The sequence below is a fragment of the Agelaius phoeniceus genome, chromosome 2 (assembly GCF_051311805.1).
Source record: "Agelaius phoeniceus isolate bAgePho1 chromosome 2, bAgePho1.hap1, whole genome shotgun sequence".
Taxonomy (NCBI): Eukaryota; Metazoa; Chordata; class Aves; order Passeriformes; family Icteridae; genus Agelaius; species Agelaius phoeniceus.
Window position 1 is genome coordinate 51,442,762 of NC_135266.1, and position 20,203 is coordinate 51,462,964.

The window sequence follows — 20,203 nt, forward strand, 5'->3', positions numbered from 1 at the left end:
AAACAACATATGTGCAGAGTTGAGTTTTGCTAGATTTTAACAGACTCCGATTTCTCCCATAAAAGCTTGAGTGTAAGCACACTAGTTGTTCTTAATTACTATATTGGCAGCACTAGCTGATGCTTTATTTGGTGACTGATACTGTTTGGCAAATCTCATATAGTAAACAGGCAGAGATTTTAACAGATTAGGAAGGGGAAAATATCTAGAAGTGGGTGTGGCTATTTTCTTGGGGTTTTTTCTCCAAAATGGAAATTTAAAAAGTAGAACTAAGTGAGTCCTGATGTGGATTTAAGTTATTAAGCCAAATGTCCTGTTGGTGAAGATTTGGGAGAATAAATGTTTTCAGGGAAACAATAGGAATTCCAGAGATGAAGGAATTGCATCCTGGGTCAGCACAACTGGCTTTGGGCTAATATATGCAGGAAGACTGTGGCAAACAAGGGACCACTGGATCCTAGACCAGTTCTGCTGACTGCACAGTTAAGATACTTGAAATTCAGAGCCCTGTCTTCCAGTCGCTCAGATGTGTCAACCTCTGCTAATGAGCAACATGCATAAATTAGCAAGGTGAATGGAGTGTCCCATTGTTACTATCTCTTGATTCTCAGCATTGTAGGAGATACAGTTGGGAGGGATATGACAACTTCCAAGAGAGCAGATTCCCTTTGCTTCTTTGCAACATTTCCTTTGTAATGTGAGTGTGCTTCCAAGTGTGAAAATAAATTGTAATGATGGTAGGGTAAATAATAAATGCATCAAGTATTGGTAACAAGGCCATGGAAGTATTATGTAACACTGAATAGGAGACAAGGTGGGTGAAGGATGTCTGATCTCCATTACTAAGGTGTCTGCAAGAAATTCTGCTGGTGACAGGATGATTTTTCTGCATAGATGGAAATTCGGTTCCTTCCCTTGTCCCTGAGACAATTTCAAATCAAAGGACAAAGTTTGCTAACCTGAAAAAGGGTGGCCATTTAACCTCCTGTTAAAAAATGTTCATTTAACTACTGAGCTATATGACTATGAATTCTCTTTCTTTTGTTGGGCAGCATAGTTACCAAGTGATTAACCAAAGTAATTCTTGTGGGATGAAGTGAAATAAAACTGATTTCATAAAGCCTGCAAACGGAATTTTTTTCCCTGTTGCTGGTGTGTTGGGAAGGGCCAGGTACAAAAATCTGACGGTTGCAAAGCTTGTTCAACTTTGTATGTTTTTATCCTTTCCTGAACAGAACATGAAATGTTTGTTGGAAATAGCAGAATAATTTCTCTCAAATAATTGAATACTTGACATCCCAAGGGGAGACATATGCCCTTTTACCAGTGGGGAAATGTGGCTTGCCAGCAGAAGGCATTATGTTACATTTCAAAAAACCTGAAGAGGCAACTTCATTTAAATCTTACCCAGTTTAAATCCCTGCATAAATTCACATACAAAGTAATAGTGAATATAAACATCCAGGTCCTCATTTCAGTTTTTGCTTTAGCAGAGGTGGAGCATGCGCGGAGTGAAATCTTGAGCTTTATTTTGATGGCAAAAAGCCATCAGGATTTTGTTCTTGCCTTTCTAAAGAAGGCTATTGTCATCCTAAAGATGTTGGTAGTTTTCCCTGACCAGGGAATAGCCACAGTGAGGGCCATCTAGTTTTTCAAGTGGATGACCATGAGAGGAAGCCCATGAAGTCACCTTGACCCAGTGAAGCCCAGAGGAGTGGAGTTTCTTGGCTACCAGCCTAATCAAGGCTCTTGGAAAAGTGTTGTGGTGTATTTATCATGAAAAATAGACTTTGTACTCTGAGTACAACTGGAACAATTTCTGTGACAAGCAGATGTGTTAAAGATGTATTTGCTAGTACAAAATGTAAACTATGGTCATATGCCTGCTTACAGAAGAAATTTTTGTCTTAATCAAACCTTGCCTTGCTCATGAGACTTGAGAGTCTGAATGCAATTCTGCCTTGTTGAGGAAGCGTTAAGAGGACCAGTTCATGAAAACAATACTGTGGTTTCCTCCTTCTGCTGGGAAATCCTATGTTTGACTCCACTGAAGAGAATGGGAGCTTTGCCAGACTTTGAGGCCTGTGTACAAGCTGGATATCATTGTGGCTGGTGAGCTGGTGTAATGATACACAAAGAATTGTTGAAATTTGGATTTTTGATGTGTGTGAAAAGTACATTAGTGCTCTGTGGCATAATTAATTACGAGTGGAAAAACTCTACGTACCACAGATTGACTGTTTGCTGGTTGGAAATTGGGTTGATTTTAATAATAGAGAGAAGAAAAGGAATGTTGCCCACATGATGCAACAGGTCTGTGCAAGACCAGTAAAAAGATGCAGTAACTCTTCCAGCTCATAAATGGTAGTCATGAGCTCCCCTCTCTTGGAAGTTGTATGTCTGAGTGGTTTCTGCAGCTTTCAGGAACACTTTCCATCCAGGGTACAGATGAAGCCACCAGAAATCTTCCAAATACCCGCAAATACAGAAACTACAACTGTGTAAATTTCTACCTCTGTAAACTATGACACTCAATGACAAAACCTGGCCCTTTGATTCTCTAGAGAGACAGTTTCCAACTGGGGAATTGGTAAGTCTGGGGGAAGAGGGGAGAAATTAAGGAAGAGACAAGTGGCAGTCCTTGGGAAAGTCCTATGAGAGGTTGGCCTGGTGAAGCCCAGAGCATTGCTTCAGGTGAGACTATTGCTGTAATAAGTGTGGAAAACTACAGATGCAAGGAGAGGTAGTGGGTTTTCTTCACATTGCAGTAGTGTATTAGTACTCTGTTCATGTACTGGGACCTCACTCTACTTTGTTTTGCAAACACAAAACAGCCATGAAGGTGTGGCAAGGATCTCATAATCCAAATGAAGGAATGCATCATTGATATGCATGGCTGTAAAGCCAGGAACAAGGTAGCATACTGAACAGAAAAGCTCATTTCTTGTGTAAAATAAATACATCAAGATTCCTTGTTAATGAAAATGCTTGCTAACACAATCTGTAGAGCCCTGGAGTGGTACAGTTTAGATTTATAGGGTGTTTTTCTCTTGATCTTTTATTAAAAATTTCTTTCAATAGGAGAGGGTGCTCTGGAAGAACAAAACAAACAAAACTATAAATCTCAGAATTTGTTGATTAGAAAGTATCTTAGGAAGAGAAACCCAAATCCCTGAAGTATGATCTTGCACTCAGTAACTTTTTTGTCCCCCAAATCAATGAAATTATTTAGTCCCTTTTTTCCTAGACAGATCAAATAGGTATGGTAGTTATATTATCTCAGTTATAGATGAATACTTGGCAATATATACTCTCACACAGGAGCTTGTAAAGGGCTGTAGGGCATAAAAAATCTGGGCTTCTGAGATGGCTTTCTGTTGGGGGTGGCAGGCTGTCTTTACGTAAATATATATAAACACCAAAATGTACACTTCAGTGTGGTCAACCATTTAGTAGTTAACAGAGTCTGCTTGATGAACCAGAGTATGACAGATGACCACCCATAATTGCATTTCACATAGGTATCTAGGGTAATCAAATATTTAACTTATCAGTAATAACCCTTCTGAACAGGAGGAAAGTAAAGGTCATTCACATGATCTTCAGTCCCAATGGAAACAATGTCCTCATTTAATATCACTGACTTGGCAAGATGTTAGTGGCAATTTTGTCAGCTAAGGATAGAGAACAGAAACAGAGAATTTTTAATCACCACTACATTTGTTACTCTGGCCAACAAGAGGAAGTGGATGCACAGGCAGGAGTTGTCATTGTACAGTCACTGGGGCTGACTACTGTGCTGTACAGTGTGAAGAATCAGAATTAGAGATAGTAGAAAAAAGTGAAATCTGGGGAGCAAGGTGGAACATTCTGGTGCAAGGTGCACTAGAAAGTGGAGGGTCTGTGCTCTTCGAACAAATAACCAGAACAAAGGTGAAAGACATGCATATATGTACATACTCATCTTATTTCCATGATGAACGTTTCAGCTCCATCCTGTGTCTGCAACATAGTACAGACAATAAAAATTACTCGAGTCATTTTTATTTCCCTTTTTAAATAATTTTCTGCTGAGATTACCAGTATTTACAAAGCTTGTTTGTAATATGTGTTGCCAGAAAAGTGTGAAGAAAAAGTATGGATCAGCAACAGGAGAGGTAAAAAGCAGCACCCTGTGATCTCAGAGCTGAGCTGTAGATGCTCAGTTACCCAATTTTCTGCCCTGTTTAGAAGGAAACAAGAAAGAAAGAACAGACTCGGCATTGATGCAGCCTCTGTCTGGAGGGAGAGTTAGTGTGGCTGGAGATCCTGTGAGTGATCACTGCTGTTCTGCCAGCTCTGAAAGGAGGAGATGAAAGAAGATGCTTTTTCTCTGCTAGACCAGCTCCCAGGTTCAGCTCCCAGGCCTGAACTAGCACGCATCAAACATGTGTGGCATACAGGATTTCAGGAATTATTCCTGCTTTCAGGAAGGTACACAATGCTTTGTCTTCAGATCCAAAGAACAGACCCTTGCCCATGCACTTTAGTCCACTTGCAAGTTCATTGTGAAGATATGTTTCCCCACTGCTTGAGATTTCCTTTTTTCATGAATTTTCACTCCTGTTGAGAAAAAAACATCAGCCTAAAACAAAGTTAATTTTGGAAGTTTTTCTAAGAGAAGTGAAGGTTTATGTTAGCTCATGGTCACTTAGTAGCATTCCATTATAATGCATAGATACATGTGTTTATGAATATAAACACCTTGTAGGAACTATTTAGAAAAAACAAAAAGCATTCATTAGAAACTCTCTTTAGAATATGAACAATGGGAACTCATTGCCCAGAAAACTGTTGCTGGTTTTTTGTTTGGTGGGTTTTTTTTTTTTTCTGTCTTCAAACATTTTCATCCTTAAACAGGACAAGGCTGTGAACAACTAGGTCTACCTCTAAAGAACCTGGCTCAGCAGAAAACCTATAGCTACCTCCACAGATGAGTTTTTCTGTTAGTCTTTACTCCATGATAATACACCACGTTAAAAAAAGAGGTGTTAACATGGGCTTTGACATCCAAAACAGTCTTTGCACTCTGTTCAACCATCCTGATGAGCTGGAAGCGTCAATATTGCAGCTGTGCATCCTCTGTAACATGCACATGTTAGAAAAAAAATACTTGAAATATATGTAAGCTGCTGTCATGTATCACCTCAGAATCTCTGACAGAATCTAAGGACAAGTGTCTCATTTAATATGGGTCTGTCTGTCCAAACCAAGGGAAAGGCAGAGCAGTGAAACGGAATTATGTTTAATATTACTGAAAATGTTAAGTCTGTGTGTAAAACATAATAGCCTTCATGTCAAATGTTTCTAAAACCTTTGCAGGTAGAAACAAACTCTGTATGTTCTGGCCTGTTAGGAGAAACATGAAATTCATCCTTGTTAAGGAGCATCTTGGTAATTCAGTAGGGCTGGTGTGGGAGTTGCTGTTGCCCAGGTTTGGCTGCTGCTGGATGTAGCAGTGCAAGTTATCATACATCCGTGAATTTTCTCAAAACCAGGAAGAAACATTTTAGTAATGTAGGCAATGCCTACGTGCAAGGTAGTTAGCATGTCATTCCTTTGCTTTTTTACACAATAGCTCTCTAGGGTAAAACTTTGTGGGTTAATAAGTGTAAAATAGATGGAAAAGTTTTGGTGGGTTTTTTTCCTATGACATTTCAGAGTTCATCATAGATTTGATTTGTGGATTTTCTCTGTCAGAAGTGCTTTACAGTCCTCCAGTCACCAGATCTGGGGGGTGTGTTGGAGCATGTCATAGATGGTTTCTGGCCCAGCTTCCTTTCCTTAGAAAGCCACAAGAGAGGAGCAGCATGAAAGAGGAGAATAGGGTGTGTATTTGGGTCTCAGCCCACTGGAGCTGGAGCTGGAATGCACCTCAGAGCACCCAATCCTAAGAGCTGGAAAGTGCTCCTGGATCCCACAGCACGAATATAGATCAGAAAGATCAAACAAATGTCTCATGCCTCAGCTTAACGCAGCTGGTAGCAGAAGTGATGAATAGTTTTGGTAAGGTGTGTGCTGTGGTTTACATTAGTGCTTTTCTTAGTAGCCCCCAAAGTTCTTTCTTTTTGTCAGAAGTTTATTCCACGTATAGTTGTGCTTCCATTTCCACCCCAGCCAGAGCAATGATGTGGCACACTCATGTTTTGCAAGGCAGTTCTAATACCTGGTCTCAACAGTAAATGCTGCAGATAAGGTCAAAGATGTGCAGGGTGTTTTGTTTGCTGACTGCCCAGGTCAGGAATATAACAGCATGGGTGGGAATGGCCATATGGAGCTGGAGCAGAGGATGCTCTTTGCCAGGGTATTGCCTCTGGCAGCAGCCAGTGGTGGGCATCTAGTTCAGAGCATAACAGGAGAAACTTGTGTGCTCCTACTCCCATCCACCCATCTGCTCCTTGTGCATCTTCGCTCCAGCTCAAGCACTTTCTGAACCAAATGTATTCAAATCTTCTTTTATCTCTGTCTTGTTTATCCATGTAATTTTCCCATTTCATATGTGTGCTGTTTGTGTATGCTGCCAAATTCCTCCTTTCTTTCTTGACAAAAAGTATAATTTCGAGTATAACATCACCTTAAAGTACAGTGATTGAAGTAACTGCTGCTAATAAAAGAGTAGCACATATTTTCCTTTTATGATTGCTTTAAGTACTGTTTGATATGTTTTAATGTCTAACATTCCTAAGGCAGCTGTTTGCCTTTCATGAAACATTAAATAGGATCTAAGAATCAAAGAGGAGAAAAAAATACATGTGTATATATGCATGTGCATCCATTTATGAACAGGGGGCAGAAGCAACTTTGTAATTTTTTAAAAAATAAATATTTGAGTTAAGATTTTTAGGAGATGGCACTGATATTTAAGCATTTTATAGCAAAAAACCTGCTATGTTTTTGTATAGTAGGATTTTGGCATCTGACTACTAGAAGGAGTTTTATAAATTGTAATGAGAAATAAAATCCATGTCATATTTCTTCATGCTGTAGTGTGTAGTGTTACCACTATCCTGAGTGGGATGGTAATATTACATGGCCTACCAGAAAATGAAATTGCATTATGTGAAAAGGTGCTACAAAATAAAGTAATTGAGAGTTGGAATCTGGGAAATATGATTCAAAGCTGCTCTTCAAAAAGGCACAGAGTACTCACATGTCTGTTAGCGTGTGAAATTTAGGGTCTTAATAGAAGATACTTTGTCTTAAGTGACATCAGCTCCACGAATTAGTAGTGTGCTCCTGTGGGTGTGTTCATTCAGAGAAGTGCCAGAGGAGCCAAGCAAAGGTGTTGGGACTGTGGTCATCCCTGCATCTGAGGGCTCTTGGTGGGCAGCTGCCCTGAGAACCAAAGGAGGACTGACAGCTGCTGTGGAGGTGTGTGAGCTTGTTGTTCAGTGTGCCCAGGGGATGCCATCCCACACTGAATCCAAAGGCTGGGATTTAAAAACATTATGTCTATAGTTAGTCACTTAACAGCTCTAGTTTCTATAAATGTTAAGCAGCCAAAACCCATGATGCTTCTCCCTGCAGCCCTGGTTCCCTTTGAACACTGAACAAATGCTAGAGATCCAAGGATTTTCTTCAACTGCTCATTACCATCTGAATGCAGGCATGTAGTAGTTTTCTGCTTTTATTTAATTTGCCTGCACTTTTAATTACTATAACTTACAGGCTGACCCAGAAGCTTTGCATGTCTCATAAAGTGAAGATTCACATTGCTAAATTTATACATTATTTGAATATTTGAGTATTGTATAGTGACATATTTTTCCCTTAAAAACATAAAACCTGTAAATATCTGAATGTCCAAAATTGAACTGAGGGTGGGATATGACTGCTTCTATCATGTATTGCCAAAACACATCATCAGCTCATAATTATTCAACGTGGTCATATCTCCCAGTTTTTATTTTCAGCTTATCTGTTTATGGGATTATTTTTCTGTGTGTTTTATACTCACATATTACAAGAAGTGACTTTCCTGTGGAACAAAAGCTGGATTTTCCATTTGTTCCTGATGTTGATTGCTTATGTCCACATTCTCAATTTCTTCACACATACTCTAAATTTACATGGAAGCTGTGGTGATCACAGCTGGTTGCCACTAAAAGGGGTAGTGACACTCCCCTAACCCACGGCCACAGGTTCCCATCCTCTGCCATATGTCAGTGCAGGTACTTGGCCCGCTCTCCTACTTGGGGAGTCAAGCTACCAAAAGCTTCTCTGATGTTTTTTGGCAGAATTTTCTTCTCGTTACTGTGGGTCCTGCCCTGGCAGAATTCTGCCCTGCTGCAGAATCAGGCAAGTGTCAGTGCCAACACTACAGAAAGCAGCTGGAGTGGGACTGTCCTGATGTGCCATCTCAGCCAAATCCTGTGCTCAGAGCCCAGGGGCTGAGAAGCACAAGAGGACCACAGCTGGTGTTACATGGGCTGGCCTGCTGAGCCCCTGATCCAGGCTGAGCAGATGCTGCTCGGGCCTGAGCCCCATCTGGTTCTTCTTCCCATAGCAGCCAGAGTGGAGGGGACATGGCTGATACGTCCTGGGTCCCACCCCAAAGGGAAGAGAGCATCTGCTTTTAGCAGCCACAGACTGTTACTAGGGTTCAAGTCTCTCAATTAACTACAGGACTGGCCAGAGAAGAAGGTAATGGAGCCTGATTGCTGTAGAGGAGAGACTTAGGTGAGGTGACAGGGATGTTGGGTACAAACTGGTTTCATCTGTTAGCCCTGGATCAATGTGTTTTTCCATGAGGACTTTGGAGGCAGGCAGGATGTGTTGCCAAAGAGTCTGAGCTCATAGTGGAGGGGCCAAGGAGGAGTGAAAATGGTAATCACAAGGGTGAAGATGCAACACTGGGACACTGATTGCGTTTGTAGAGCAAAGAGCGAAGCGTGGCTTGCTGCATGTCCCTCGCTCCTCGCTGCCCATGTCAGCCAGCCCTTGGGGGTCTCACTGGGATGCCAGCAGCACCCAGGAGCTCATGCTTGGGTGGCCAAAGGTAACCCTGGGTGTTTGCCAAAGGGTGAGTGCACTTGAGCACACTGTGAGTGGGGAGCAACCAGTGTGCAGGGACTTGTGGTGTGTCATGAGACTGAACACAGGTCAAGGCTTTAATAAACAAACTGTGTTCCCCAGGCAGCTCTGCTCGGTGTATTGCTCAGAAAATACAGGATCAGTATAAAGGCACCCATTACATGTGGTTTTTAACAGTGTTACTGCCTGTGCCAAGGGCTATTCGCTGTCCACACAGAACAGAGGCAAAACATCTAGGAAGTCATGGGCAGCATTCATAGAAAGGAAAAATAATCCTGCAACCAGGTTTGTTAGGATCCACATATCATGCAGTGTAGATCACGTTCAGCAGAACTTCATGGCCATCTAGTGGTGAAGCCCCAGTCGGTGTTAGGTTTTGCAGATTTCTTTGTATCAGAGAGACAAGAACTTGGCCATGTGTGAGTTGCAAAGATGTATGTTTTGACTTCTAGCTGAAAGTAACACGACTGAATTTTTATAAATCACCCTAAATGCTTGCATTGGTTTTATTTATTTCACCCTACGAACTGTACTGACTGCAGGTGTTGCAGTGGCTCATGGAGGCAGCCAGCAGTCTCCTGAGGATTCCCATTAGGTGTAACAATTTCTACACTAACATAGAAATTACACTGGTTTTAGAAATAACAAGCTGCAAATAAATAAACATCAAGGTGACTGGTCAGAACCCAGTTTTCTTCTTTGTTAATTTATCTTTGAAACTTCATGTTTCAGCAGTAATTTAATACCTCCTGCTGGGATGTTAAGTGTGGCATCAGTCCTACTGCAAAAGCCCACGTTGAAGGCTGCCTGAGATCATGGCCATTAATAGAAGAATTGGCAGCTCCTCCTCAGGGTACCCTGGTAGCTCTTGGCTGATGATGGGTTTCTGAGTCTTCCCTCTGTGCAGTCGCTGGGGGGACACTTACATTTGAAATAGGCTGCTATGATATGGTTGGTTTGGGTTTTGGTTGGGGAAGAGGGGCATTGTGGTCTTTTTTGTGCTGTTTTTCCTTTATTTGTTTTATAGAATTTTAAACAAAAAGGAGAAGTGAGTTAGTTGAAAAAATAAATGCCTGTGAATTCCCTGACACATTTCAAAGTCTTTGTCTACCATGGTGCCATCAAACAGTAGTTTTGGAAACCCTGTCCTGACCAGAGACACCTAGCAAAGCCTCTGTGGCCTTCAAAAAGCACCAAATGTGGTTTTGAGAACTATACTTCTGTCTGTGTGATCAGTGAGGGTATTTTATAGAAATTGCTTGAGAAAGGAGAAGGTGTCCCTTTCCTGTTCACATGGCAAGGAACATCACCAAATCATCTGGAAGTTACTGTGAGAGGGACTAACCTGAGGAAGCTCAAAAAGCACTTTGTGCTTTTTTAAGGGTCTTTGGTGATGGCTAAAGCCACACTGGTGGTGTCAGGTAGATTCTGGCTTCTTTAACACCCTTGAAGCTGTCTGCACTGGGGGTCCCCCTATGCCGCAGGAGTTGAAGTGGCAGAGGAAAACCACCCTGGACATATGCTCTCGCTTGCCATGTGGGTGTCCTCTGCTGGTTAGTTTCTCATTTAAGCTGCAGGGCTGCGAAGGGAAGGCGTGAGGTGACATTTGCTGGTTCTAGCTGACAAGAGCTTTGCTCCTTGCTGTGCTGAGCAAGCAAAGACTGTGAAGCTCTCAGGGGATGGTGACAATATTCATCACCTTCTGTGGCTTACTCAGTTATTTTCCCTCCTGTGGGATAAGTAGGGTGCTACAGTTTTTAGAAAGAGGGAGCAATCCAGTTAAAAAGCAGCAGCATTGATCGTGTGCCACCTTCATGGCACTGCTCTGTGACATCCTCTTCTGTATAAATATCTGGGAAAGCACAGAGCGGTTCCCAGCAGTGAGATCACTTTCTCATATGTGACAAATAGCTTTTCATGAGGTGCTGACTCTTCTCAAGGTTCAGTTTGTCTCGGGGCTGGAAATTGCAGCAGCATTTTAAGCTTGATCCTCCTCCTATTTAAATGGGCTGTACTATCCAGGATCTGAACACTCTGTTACAAAACAGGGTTTTAAGACAGCTCATAAGATGCTTGCAGAAAAAAGATGCACAAATATTTACTTTTAAAGATCAGGATTTCCTAGTTTTGAGCACTGGATTTTGTGTGTTCAGTATTGAGCTTTAACATTTGATTTACAAGTTTGCTTTTATTTCAGCTGGTAGGATGTTTAAAAAAAAGAAAACCCTACTGGAGTAGTGAAGATATTCTCAGTGATTTGTCTAACCCAAGACTTTTATTTGTTCTGAGATTCAGAACAATTGCTTAAATGCAATTCTTAAGCCATTTCTGTAAGAGCTAGACATATCTTTATTCCAGTCATATAGTTAAAGTGCTAATCTTTCTTAGTCTCCTGGGGACAATTTTTGCCAGCTAATGTTGTTACTACGGCTCTCTGTCCGCTTCTGTCTCCATTCCAGGAATTCTCTGCACATCTGCTTACATGCATCATATTATAGGCAAAAATAATTAATCTGGAGAATCTCTTTCCTGCAGGTAAAATATGAATATGTGTTAAAAGAGTACTGTTCAGAAAGAAAGTACTCTTTTTCCCCATTAGTGCTTCAAATTAGGATTCTACTGTGAAAATATTTAAACAAAACTAAAACTGCATACTTTGGACTACCACTAATTCAAGGCTTAGAGATTAGTATGCAGAGAGTTAGAACATCAGTGAAATCATGTGCTAATGGTGTGAGATGCTTTACACAAACTTCTAATCCCATATGAGTACTCCTCAGCAAGTTCTGGAAAGCTCCAGGAGTTCAGTGTGTGCCAGTGTAACAGCTACAGCTGTGCAGGAGCTCCTCTGGCAGGAGCCTGCAGGTCAGTGTTAACAGAGGTGCTTCCCAGCAGATGCCTCAACATCAGTGCTCCTTTCAAATGCCTGCCTCAGTACCTTGGATTCCCCAAAGGTTCATTCTTTTCATTCAGATTGATCTTAAGAGTGTAAAAGAGCAGGCTAATGAGCGTGTAGCCCATTTACCCTGAATGTCAATAAGCCTGGGAAGCCCCAGAAACCTGATGAAGGGCAGAGCTGTGCCAGTACTTAACTAAACAGGCTGCCGTAGCTGTGGGTGATGGTGGTTGCTGTGCAATATAACCATAGTGAGGTCGATAGGATGATCAGTTAATAATGATTTATGGCTGGGTGGTGTGATTACTGGCAGTCAATGAGGGTTTGAATCACAGCCTTCCAACTTGATAATAATTTATCTAACCAAGCCAAATGCATTGCGGTAGCAAGGCTTGTTTCAAGTAATAGGTCCAGCACACACTTTACTTAGAAACTAACACAACATTACTTCAATGCTGTATTTTAATTGCTTAAAATTAGGGTAACTGATAGCCTGTAGGACATTGCTGTAAATGGAGTTTCTTTGATAAGCATTTATGTGTTTCTGTGGGGATTGTTCTCTGGCCTTGTTCTTATACTTCATTTATCAGTGGTTTGAAAGAAAATAAATTTCATTGGCTTGCACGTGATAGATTGAGAACTGCTAAATGAGAAAATGGAAAAATCACTGCTGCGGGGTGATCTGGATCTGTTAGCAGTCTGTATTCTAGCAAACAACAGGTGTTTGGCCTATTGTGAGGATCCATAGTTCAGATCTGGGTAATGGAAAAACTTTTTCATAAAAGGTTTCAGGCTTTTTATCTATTTAAACTTGTCAAAGAGAAGTTATGGAAGCTATATATAAACTTGTTTAGAAAACAGTTCAGTGAGCTTGTACCTGGACACATGTCAAATAGAAATAGAGCTCAGATAAAGTCAGGCTGCTTCATTATTGGAGCAGTATTTCAAGTATCATGGTGGGGGTTTTTGGGCAAATAAGCACTTCTAAATCAAAACTTCAGTTATTTCATACTGCAGAATATGCTCTAGTTCAAGCACTAATTGTGTCAAAATGTTGAAAAGGAAATAGATAATTAATTTTTTTCGTCCCTTCTAGCACAGTCACTTCTGTTAGAGCTGATTTTTTGGGGCCCAGGCTATACACCATGCTCTTGCTTCATTTTTTTGCTTCCGTTCTGTTTTTCAGTTCAATTTCACCGTTCAGTATTGAGAGCACAAGGCGTCAGAGGAGGTCTGAGTCTCCAGACTCCAGGAAGCGGCGCATCCATCGGTGTGACTTTGAGGGATGCAACAAAGTATACACAAAAAGCTCCCACCTGAAGGCTCACAGGAGAACGCACACAGGTGAGATTTGCTGGCACTGTGCACTGTGGTTAAGACAAGCAGGTGCCTTTCTGTCCAGTTTAGGGCATAATGAGCTTGTCATCCTACACTAAGAGCCAAACGCCTGCACCTGAATAACAGAGATGTCTGTGAGTGCATTGGCATTCTGGTGCAGATCAGGAGTGTTCTTTTGAGTGGAACTTCCCTGTCATCCCCTCTTGGCAGCACAAGACTGGTGGCAGCACCAACCAGACTCTTCTCAGGTAAAACTCAACAGAAAAGTGGCCTCTGGGGACATACTTGCTGTGCTTCAACAAACACAGTGTGGTCATTGCTTGGGGCCAACCAGAGCTAGTCCAGAGAAAACTCTCAAGAGCATATAGTGTGGTCATGAATCTTCAGCAACATTTTTTTCACTCTTTCTTTTGAAACTACTTGCTTTTATGGATGTAGCCTTTGGATGCCAAGAGTTCCTGAAATCCTTCAGTTCAATTCAAGGGTAAACTTAAGTCCTCAGTATGTCTTTCTAGAGGCTTTCAGAGGCACCTATCCCATACTGGAGAGGGAAGTCATCACTGTATGAGAATCAGTCTCACTAGATCCCTACAGCAGAGGTGCAGGAGAGATGCTTAGAGGAGCTGGGCCCCATTCAGGGGTGACCATACTTAACACTCACTCAATACCTGGTGTCCTTATTAACTTTATGGGCTGTTACTAATCTGTGTGACAGGCATGTAAGGGTAGCGGAAGTAGTGATGTGTAATAGTTGTAATTTTATTGTGGATAAACTCAGGAGCAGCAATTTGAAGCTGTCAAGAGCAAGTCTAAAAGGGGATTGATTGGATGGCTGGAAAGGCAGTGAAAAGAACACTCTGAGCCTCTGATGCTGATTTGCTTAAATCAGATTTATTGATCTCTGTGCTCTTAATGGACTTCAGCATTCCTGTAACTCCTTGGAGGAGAGATGGTGTTTATCCAGTGTATAGGACAATGTTGCTCTTTGCTGAGAATCTGCTGGTGCTTTCTGTGATCTGATGTACTCTAAAGAGTATGACATATTGTTTTAGAAAATTAAGTAAAGGCTTCTCCCTTTCAATTGAGGCTGCATCTCCATCACTTCTTCCAGTATGTCTTTTGGATGGTAGGACTTCTGTTGAGAGGAGGATGGAACAAGGCTCCATCCTAATATTCCCTACTAAAACAATTTCTGTAAGGTATGAGTACCTTCCTTAAACAACAGAAATGTTCTGGTGATCTGGAAATTGCATTATATTTCCTTCCAGGCCAATTTTCTTGGTTTCTTCATATCTTCCCATTAAGACAAGCCTTCTGCTCTGTCGTTATTTGTCATGTCCTGTCTTGATTCTTTTTCCGTCTTCCCTCTTCTTTCCCATCTTAAATGTGGTCTTTCATCACTACTCTTCTAATATCTTTTATTTACCCTTACCCTGTCACCATTTTCTGTCATTTTTGTTTTACCTCTTTTATCCCAGTCTAACCCTACTCTGTCATTTTCCTTCCCCCTGCTGGATTTATGTGTTCTTTTCTTGCCTGTATCACCCTTTGAGCATTACACAGCTGTAACAGATTCAATGACAGAGAGCCCAGCAGAGAAGAGCCATAGTGGGTTTGGTTTGAAACAAAAATACCATTTATCTGCTTACACCACGGGGAAGTCACTCTTCTTTATCCTGCCAGACTGGCGACCAGCCCAGGAGTATAAGCAATCATCATGTGAGTTACCAAACTAGATGTGGACAATCTCAGAAATGTCGCACCCAAGGCAGCCCAGAAACAGAGGAGGCTCTTTTCTGCTGTAACATTTTATAACACTGATAATTACATTTGTTGGATGTCTGTAATTTGTCAGTGATCTCATGGGGCAGACTGGTGCTTGCAGGTAATGCACCCCAATCAGTGTTAGGTAATCAACACCACTGAATCTCAGGCTGTGCACGTAGGGTGCTCAGAAGTAGGCACTGAAGGCTTGAGAGGATGTAGGTAAATCCCAGTTTAAGCATATGTAGCTCTCCACCAGCACAAAAGGAGTTTGTCTGCCTGCTGTAATCGTAGGATCCATATCCCCAGCCGTGGTTCCCTGGCAGCTGGTGTCAAGGCTTTGCTATCTGTCTGGGATCTCTGGGTAGTCAGAGAAGAGGGATTGGCACCTCTGGGGCATGTTATTCCCTCTTCAGGTATACCCAGAGATTGGCTTGCAAAGGTGCTTCTCCTTCACTGCTGAGCACAGAGGAAGCCCGGATACCCTCCAGACTGTGAACTGACTGAAACGAATTCCCACGCCAACATACAACTGCCTGAACTGTTCTGTAGTCATGCTGGTAGCTGGTTTATTACTTCAGGGAAAAAGAAAAATAACATCGAATCCAAAACCTTCATTAAATAGTCAGCTGATAACTAACTGCTTTATAGTGACATTGCAGAAGGCTTGATGAAAGAAGTGTAGCTAGAAAAAATGGTCAGTGCTGAATTTAGCCAGTGGATCCAGTGAGAAAACCTGTGTCATGCTGTTAAAATTAAATGTGTTTTACAGGACACTTCAGAGGTCTTGATGAGAAGTTGGTATATTCAGGCTTACATGTAGCCTTGGCCATCAGCGTACTCATCTTGTACTTGGCCATGTACTAATCTCATCTTGCATTTTTTATCTTGGCCTTTACTTTTGCTTCAGGCAAAAGAAGTTAGTTATTCACGTATGACCCACAGTAATTAGTGCAGTTTTGGATAAGTATAAATGAAGTATGACAGCTATGCACGCAAGAGTGAGCAAGTTTCAGTAGGAAACTTTCTGAGAAAAGATCACAGAAACTCAGCATTGCATAATCTGTACCTTATTTTTTTTAGGCAGGCTGATCTTGCTGACAGTTGTTTACCTAAGCAGTATGTGCTTGAGAACTTTTTTTTTTCATTTACTCGATGATCTTAAAGGTCTTTTTCAAACTACATTACTTTGTATGCATTATTCAGTGCATAGACACTGAAACATTCACAGTAGTTTAGACTCAGGAGGAAAAACAATGTGGTGTTACGATAGGATGAACAGATTTGTTGGTTGGAAGGTATACTTCCTTTCATCCTAATGGAGACCAGAAACAAAACATTATAGATGGTAACAGTTGAATTTAATTCTCTTGGAGTAACTCCTAGGTTTTTTAAGTATGCTGTCATCTAGCTCTTCAATACTTGCCACCAGTGTCCTCAAAACTTGGTTTGCTGGTGTGGGCATGGAGTCCACTGGGGGGCGGACTTGAATTATGTATTGTCTCTCCGACTGGGAAAGCTGCAAGTGAAACCTCTGATAGATAGAGCATTGCATAAAGCACAAGCTCTGGTATTAAATTTCTCTTTCTAGTATCAGCTTCTTGTTTTTGTTTTGCCAGATCATCAAATAAAGCTATCAGGAGGTATCAGGTGTGATGGAGAGCCTTCAGGGCTCACAGGCAATCTCGCAGCTCAGGTTTATCAACTCCTTCTGCAAGGAGAAACTGTGAGAAATTGGCTCACTGGACTTGCATTGAGCTAGTTTCTGCTTCAGTGAACTTAAAGAAAATTACTAATGTGTGGTTCCACAAAGGAATAATCTTTAAAAATGGGAAAACCAGCAGCCATGAGTTGCATTCTTGGTTTGTGTTCATCTGTGTTGCACTTGGCACAGGTGCTGGTGCTGGCCCCAGGAATGGGGAGAGTGTAAATGCTGTTTCCAAGGGGTGTGCACCTGTGCAGCCCTGGTGGGACCCACCTGCTTCACTTTGCTGCTTTTACTTTGAAGTTGGAGAAGAAATCAAGTCAGAATGCTGTTTTATGATCTGTAGTGGCTATTTCAGTCCTTTTAAGCAACACTGAAGTTGCTATTGACACTTCCAATAGGACGTCTGAGTCCTACAGACTGAGTAATATTGGTTCTTTCCACTGTAAGAACGTCTGAACATCTGAAGTTGCTCATGGTTAAATCCAGTTCTAGTTCATCATGGCTACCCCCTTAGCACATGGAGAAGCCTAAGGAGTTTAAAACATTGTATGAATCATCCTGAAGAAGTCAACAAAGAAAGAAGATGCCTGCTTTGAGGTAATGTGGGACATAATTTTAGTGTCTGAAACACAAGAGATTTGTTCCCTGTCTCTCACCTCCACAGGATTTTCATTTACTGTAGTAGTAATCAGCATTCTGTATTTCTGAGCAACCTTATTTCAGTTGTTAGTTAAAAATTTGTGGTAGAATGTGACAGTGCGGCTTTGTGGGGTCAGCAGCTGCAAAAGCCCGGGACTTTCCAGGCAGCATGAAGTGGGAATGGATTTAATCCATGGGTGTAGGCACCATATATCCACAGGCATGGAGGAGCAGAGGAGGCCAGGGTCAGTAACCAGAGCAGTTTTGTGGGGCTCAGATACTGGACTGCAACTGCTGCTCTTTGTCCTGCCCCAGCCAGCGCTGGTCTCTGTCACCCTTCTCAGTGCTGCTGCTGCAGTAGAGGGGCTGCTCTGTCAGGCTCTTGCAGGGCCAGGCTGAATAAAGCCCCCAGGCCAAGTGAATTGTTTTAGGGTTTGGTGCTTTGTCCTTGATCAACGCCTATATCATTCCTGAGAGATGAGAGCAAATACCTTTGCCACAGACGTAATGAAACCTATTTGTCAGTGTCAAGGGGTCTTCAGCAGTCTTACATGGAGACAGTAAACATCTCAGAAGTACAGATTTGTACCTGAGAAAATGACAGCATTCCCTCCCCAAGATGTTCCTTTGTAGCTGTGTTGAGACACCACCCTAGAAGAGAGAGAACTAGTGAGTACATGGGTGTTTTATTTAGTCTGTGCTTTTTCAAACATTGCATTCCTCTCACTCACTGTTGCTCCATATATTATTTTAATATGAAAGGGCCCCTGTCATTAGTCTTTGTTCACATTTTCCTTTGAGAGCTTTCAGAGTGGACTTAAAAAGTCAGAGGCACCAAAAAAGCTATTTTTGTTCTGTAGGTTTTAAAACTCCATTCATTACCTGTTGTTTTCTTAAGGTCTGTTTAATGCCTTTTGCTGACTATAAGTTCCAGAGAGATATTTACAGATTTGTAATCCCTTCTTTATACAAATATTGGGAAGAAGCAACATTTTTTAAATAATCTGTCTGGATTTTACTTGAACTGTGTAGATTTTTGGTCTCTAACACATCTTTGTCACCTACCTGCCAGACTCACTCTTCAAAACCCCAGCTTTTCTTTCTCATCTCCTATGTTCTTCTTGTCCCTGAGCTCTTCCAGTACCATGAAAATCTATCAAGTGAAAAAACCTCCGAAAGCAGGTTCATGTGCTGTTACAGAAACTGGGAATTTAAATAAACAAAGCCAATTTAAAAATTAATTTGCTTTAAGTAAAATAGGAGGGTCTGTTTGTGTTGGGTGATGATTTTATTTTGTAAGAAATACTTTCTTTTAGTGTTTAAAATTTACTGCCAGTTTCAATAAACAGTGGTGCTTTCCAATGTGAAAACTAGTATATTTCACAGAAGTTTTCCTTTCTATCCTTTCTTCTCTTTCTTCATGCAGTTTCTCTTTAGAAGATAAACTAATTATTTAATAAAGGAAACCTCAGCCTACTCTCATTGATGTGGCAGGCTTCACAATCCAGGACAGAAGTATATTTAAGAGCAGCTGTCTCCTGGTGCAGGGTGTCTCCTGGTGTAGCAAGGGTGTGAGGGCAGGCTCACCAGAGCCACCACAGCCTAGAAAGGTGATGCAGAAGTGGGAGCCTCTGGATGGAGTGAGATCATTGCCTGAGCCCAGCTAGTTACAGGCAGGTGTCCATACCAGAAAGAGCTTGTACATCCAGTTCTCTTCCAATAGCTGCTCTGTGGAAAGTTAAATGTTTTTGTTTCTGGCAGGTTTGCAAGCTCTGAATTCACCTTACACACAGGGAGTCATTCCTCTGCATTGTAGGTCTGATGCTGTGCCGATATGGAAGAGTGCCCGTGTGGTTATTCCAAGGCACTTTGATGGGAAAGCAAGTCTAATTGCCTCTGTGATTACTTGCAGTCTCAAGGTTATGAAAAATATTTTCAACAGTGCCCCTTGACTTTGTAAATATGGGGTGCATATGTGTTTTGTCTGTGTGTGGCACGAGGGAATAATGATAATTTCATTATGCAGAGTAAGATTTTTCTCTAAGCCAACCTTTCAGTACTTAATGCTCTACCTCCAAAGAACTGCAGTTCATCTGAGGTCTCTGGCGTGATTGTGGTCTACCATGTGTAGCCCTGAAGTGCCATGAAGACAAGAAAGATGTCTTTACTCCCACTGCTTCCAAAACATTTTCCCAGATGTTGCACCCAGACCTGGAGGAATAAATACACAGTACAGGGTTTCCAACTCTTGCAGCCCACTCAGTCCCCAGCAGAGGGAACAATAATTTGCTGCTGGGGATAACCCATGTTTTTTGGGAAGTGTGTCTGAAGTTGCTTGTGACCATCCTGTCCTTGTCAGGGCAACCTTGGATCAGAAACACAGTCTTTGAGAGTGCATGCTCAAAACTGCAAGTAAGCCTCATAAAAGCTTTTTTAAAAATGTTTTGTTCAGGTTTTCTTCTTTCCTGCTTTTTTTTTTTGCGTGCATAAAAGCAAACAAGAGGTAGATCATGAAAATCAGTGTTTTCCCTCTTCAATTTTGCAAATAAGCAGTTAGAAACATGGGTAAATTCTAAAAAACTTCTTGTTTCATAGGAAAGTAAAAAGATTTGATGAAACCTGTGTAGGATGAGGAGTTATTTTCTACACTTCAGTGTTTTCTCCACATAGGATATGAAATAGTGATATTTCAGTCACATTAATGAGCTTTCCCCTTGCCCCTCTCCTGCATTTTTTCTTTCAGCTGATTTTTTTCTTAAGTGTTATATATATTTAATCTGATTTTT

The 20,203-nt window shown here is 41.5% G+C and overlaps 1 protein-coding gene across 5 annotated transcripts in view; it reads left to right on the forward strand.

The window, feature by feature from the left end:
* The window catches only part of KLF12 (KLF transcription factor 12), a 234,253-nt gene that overhangs the window by 196,056 nt on the left and 17,994 nt on the right, over positions 1–20,203 (forward strand). For all 5 annotated transcript variants that reach the window (XM_077173609.1, XM_077173611.1, XM_077173613.1 and 2 more), the window contains one exon: positions 13,155–13,312. In XM_077173609.1, coding sequence (XP_077029724.1) covers positions 13,155–13,312 — 158 coding nt within the window. The remainder of the gene's footprint in view (positions 1–13,154; positions 13,313–20,203) is intronic.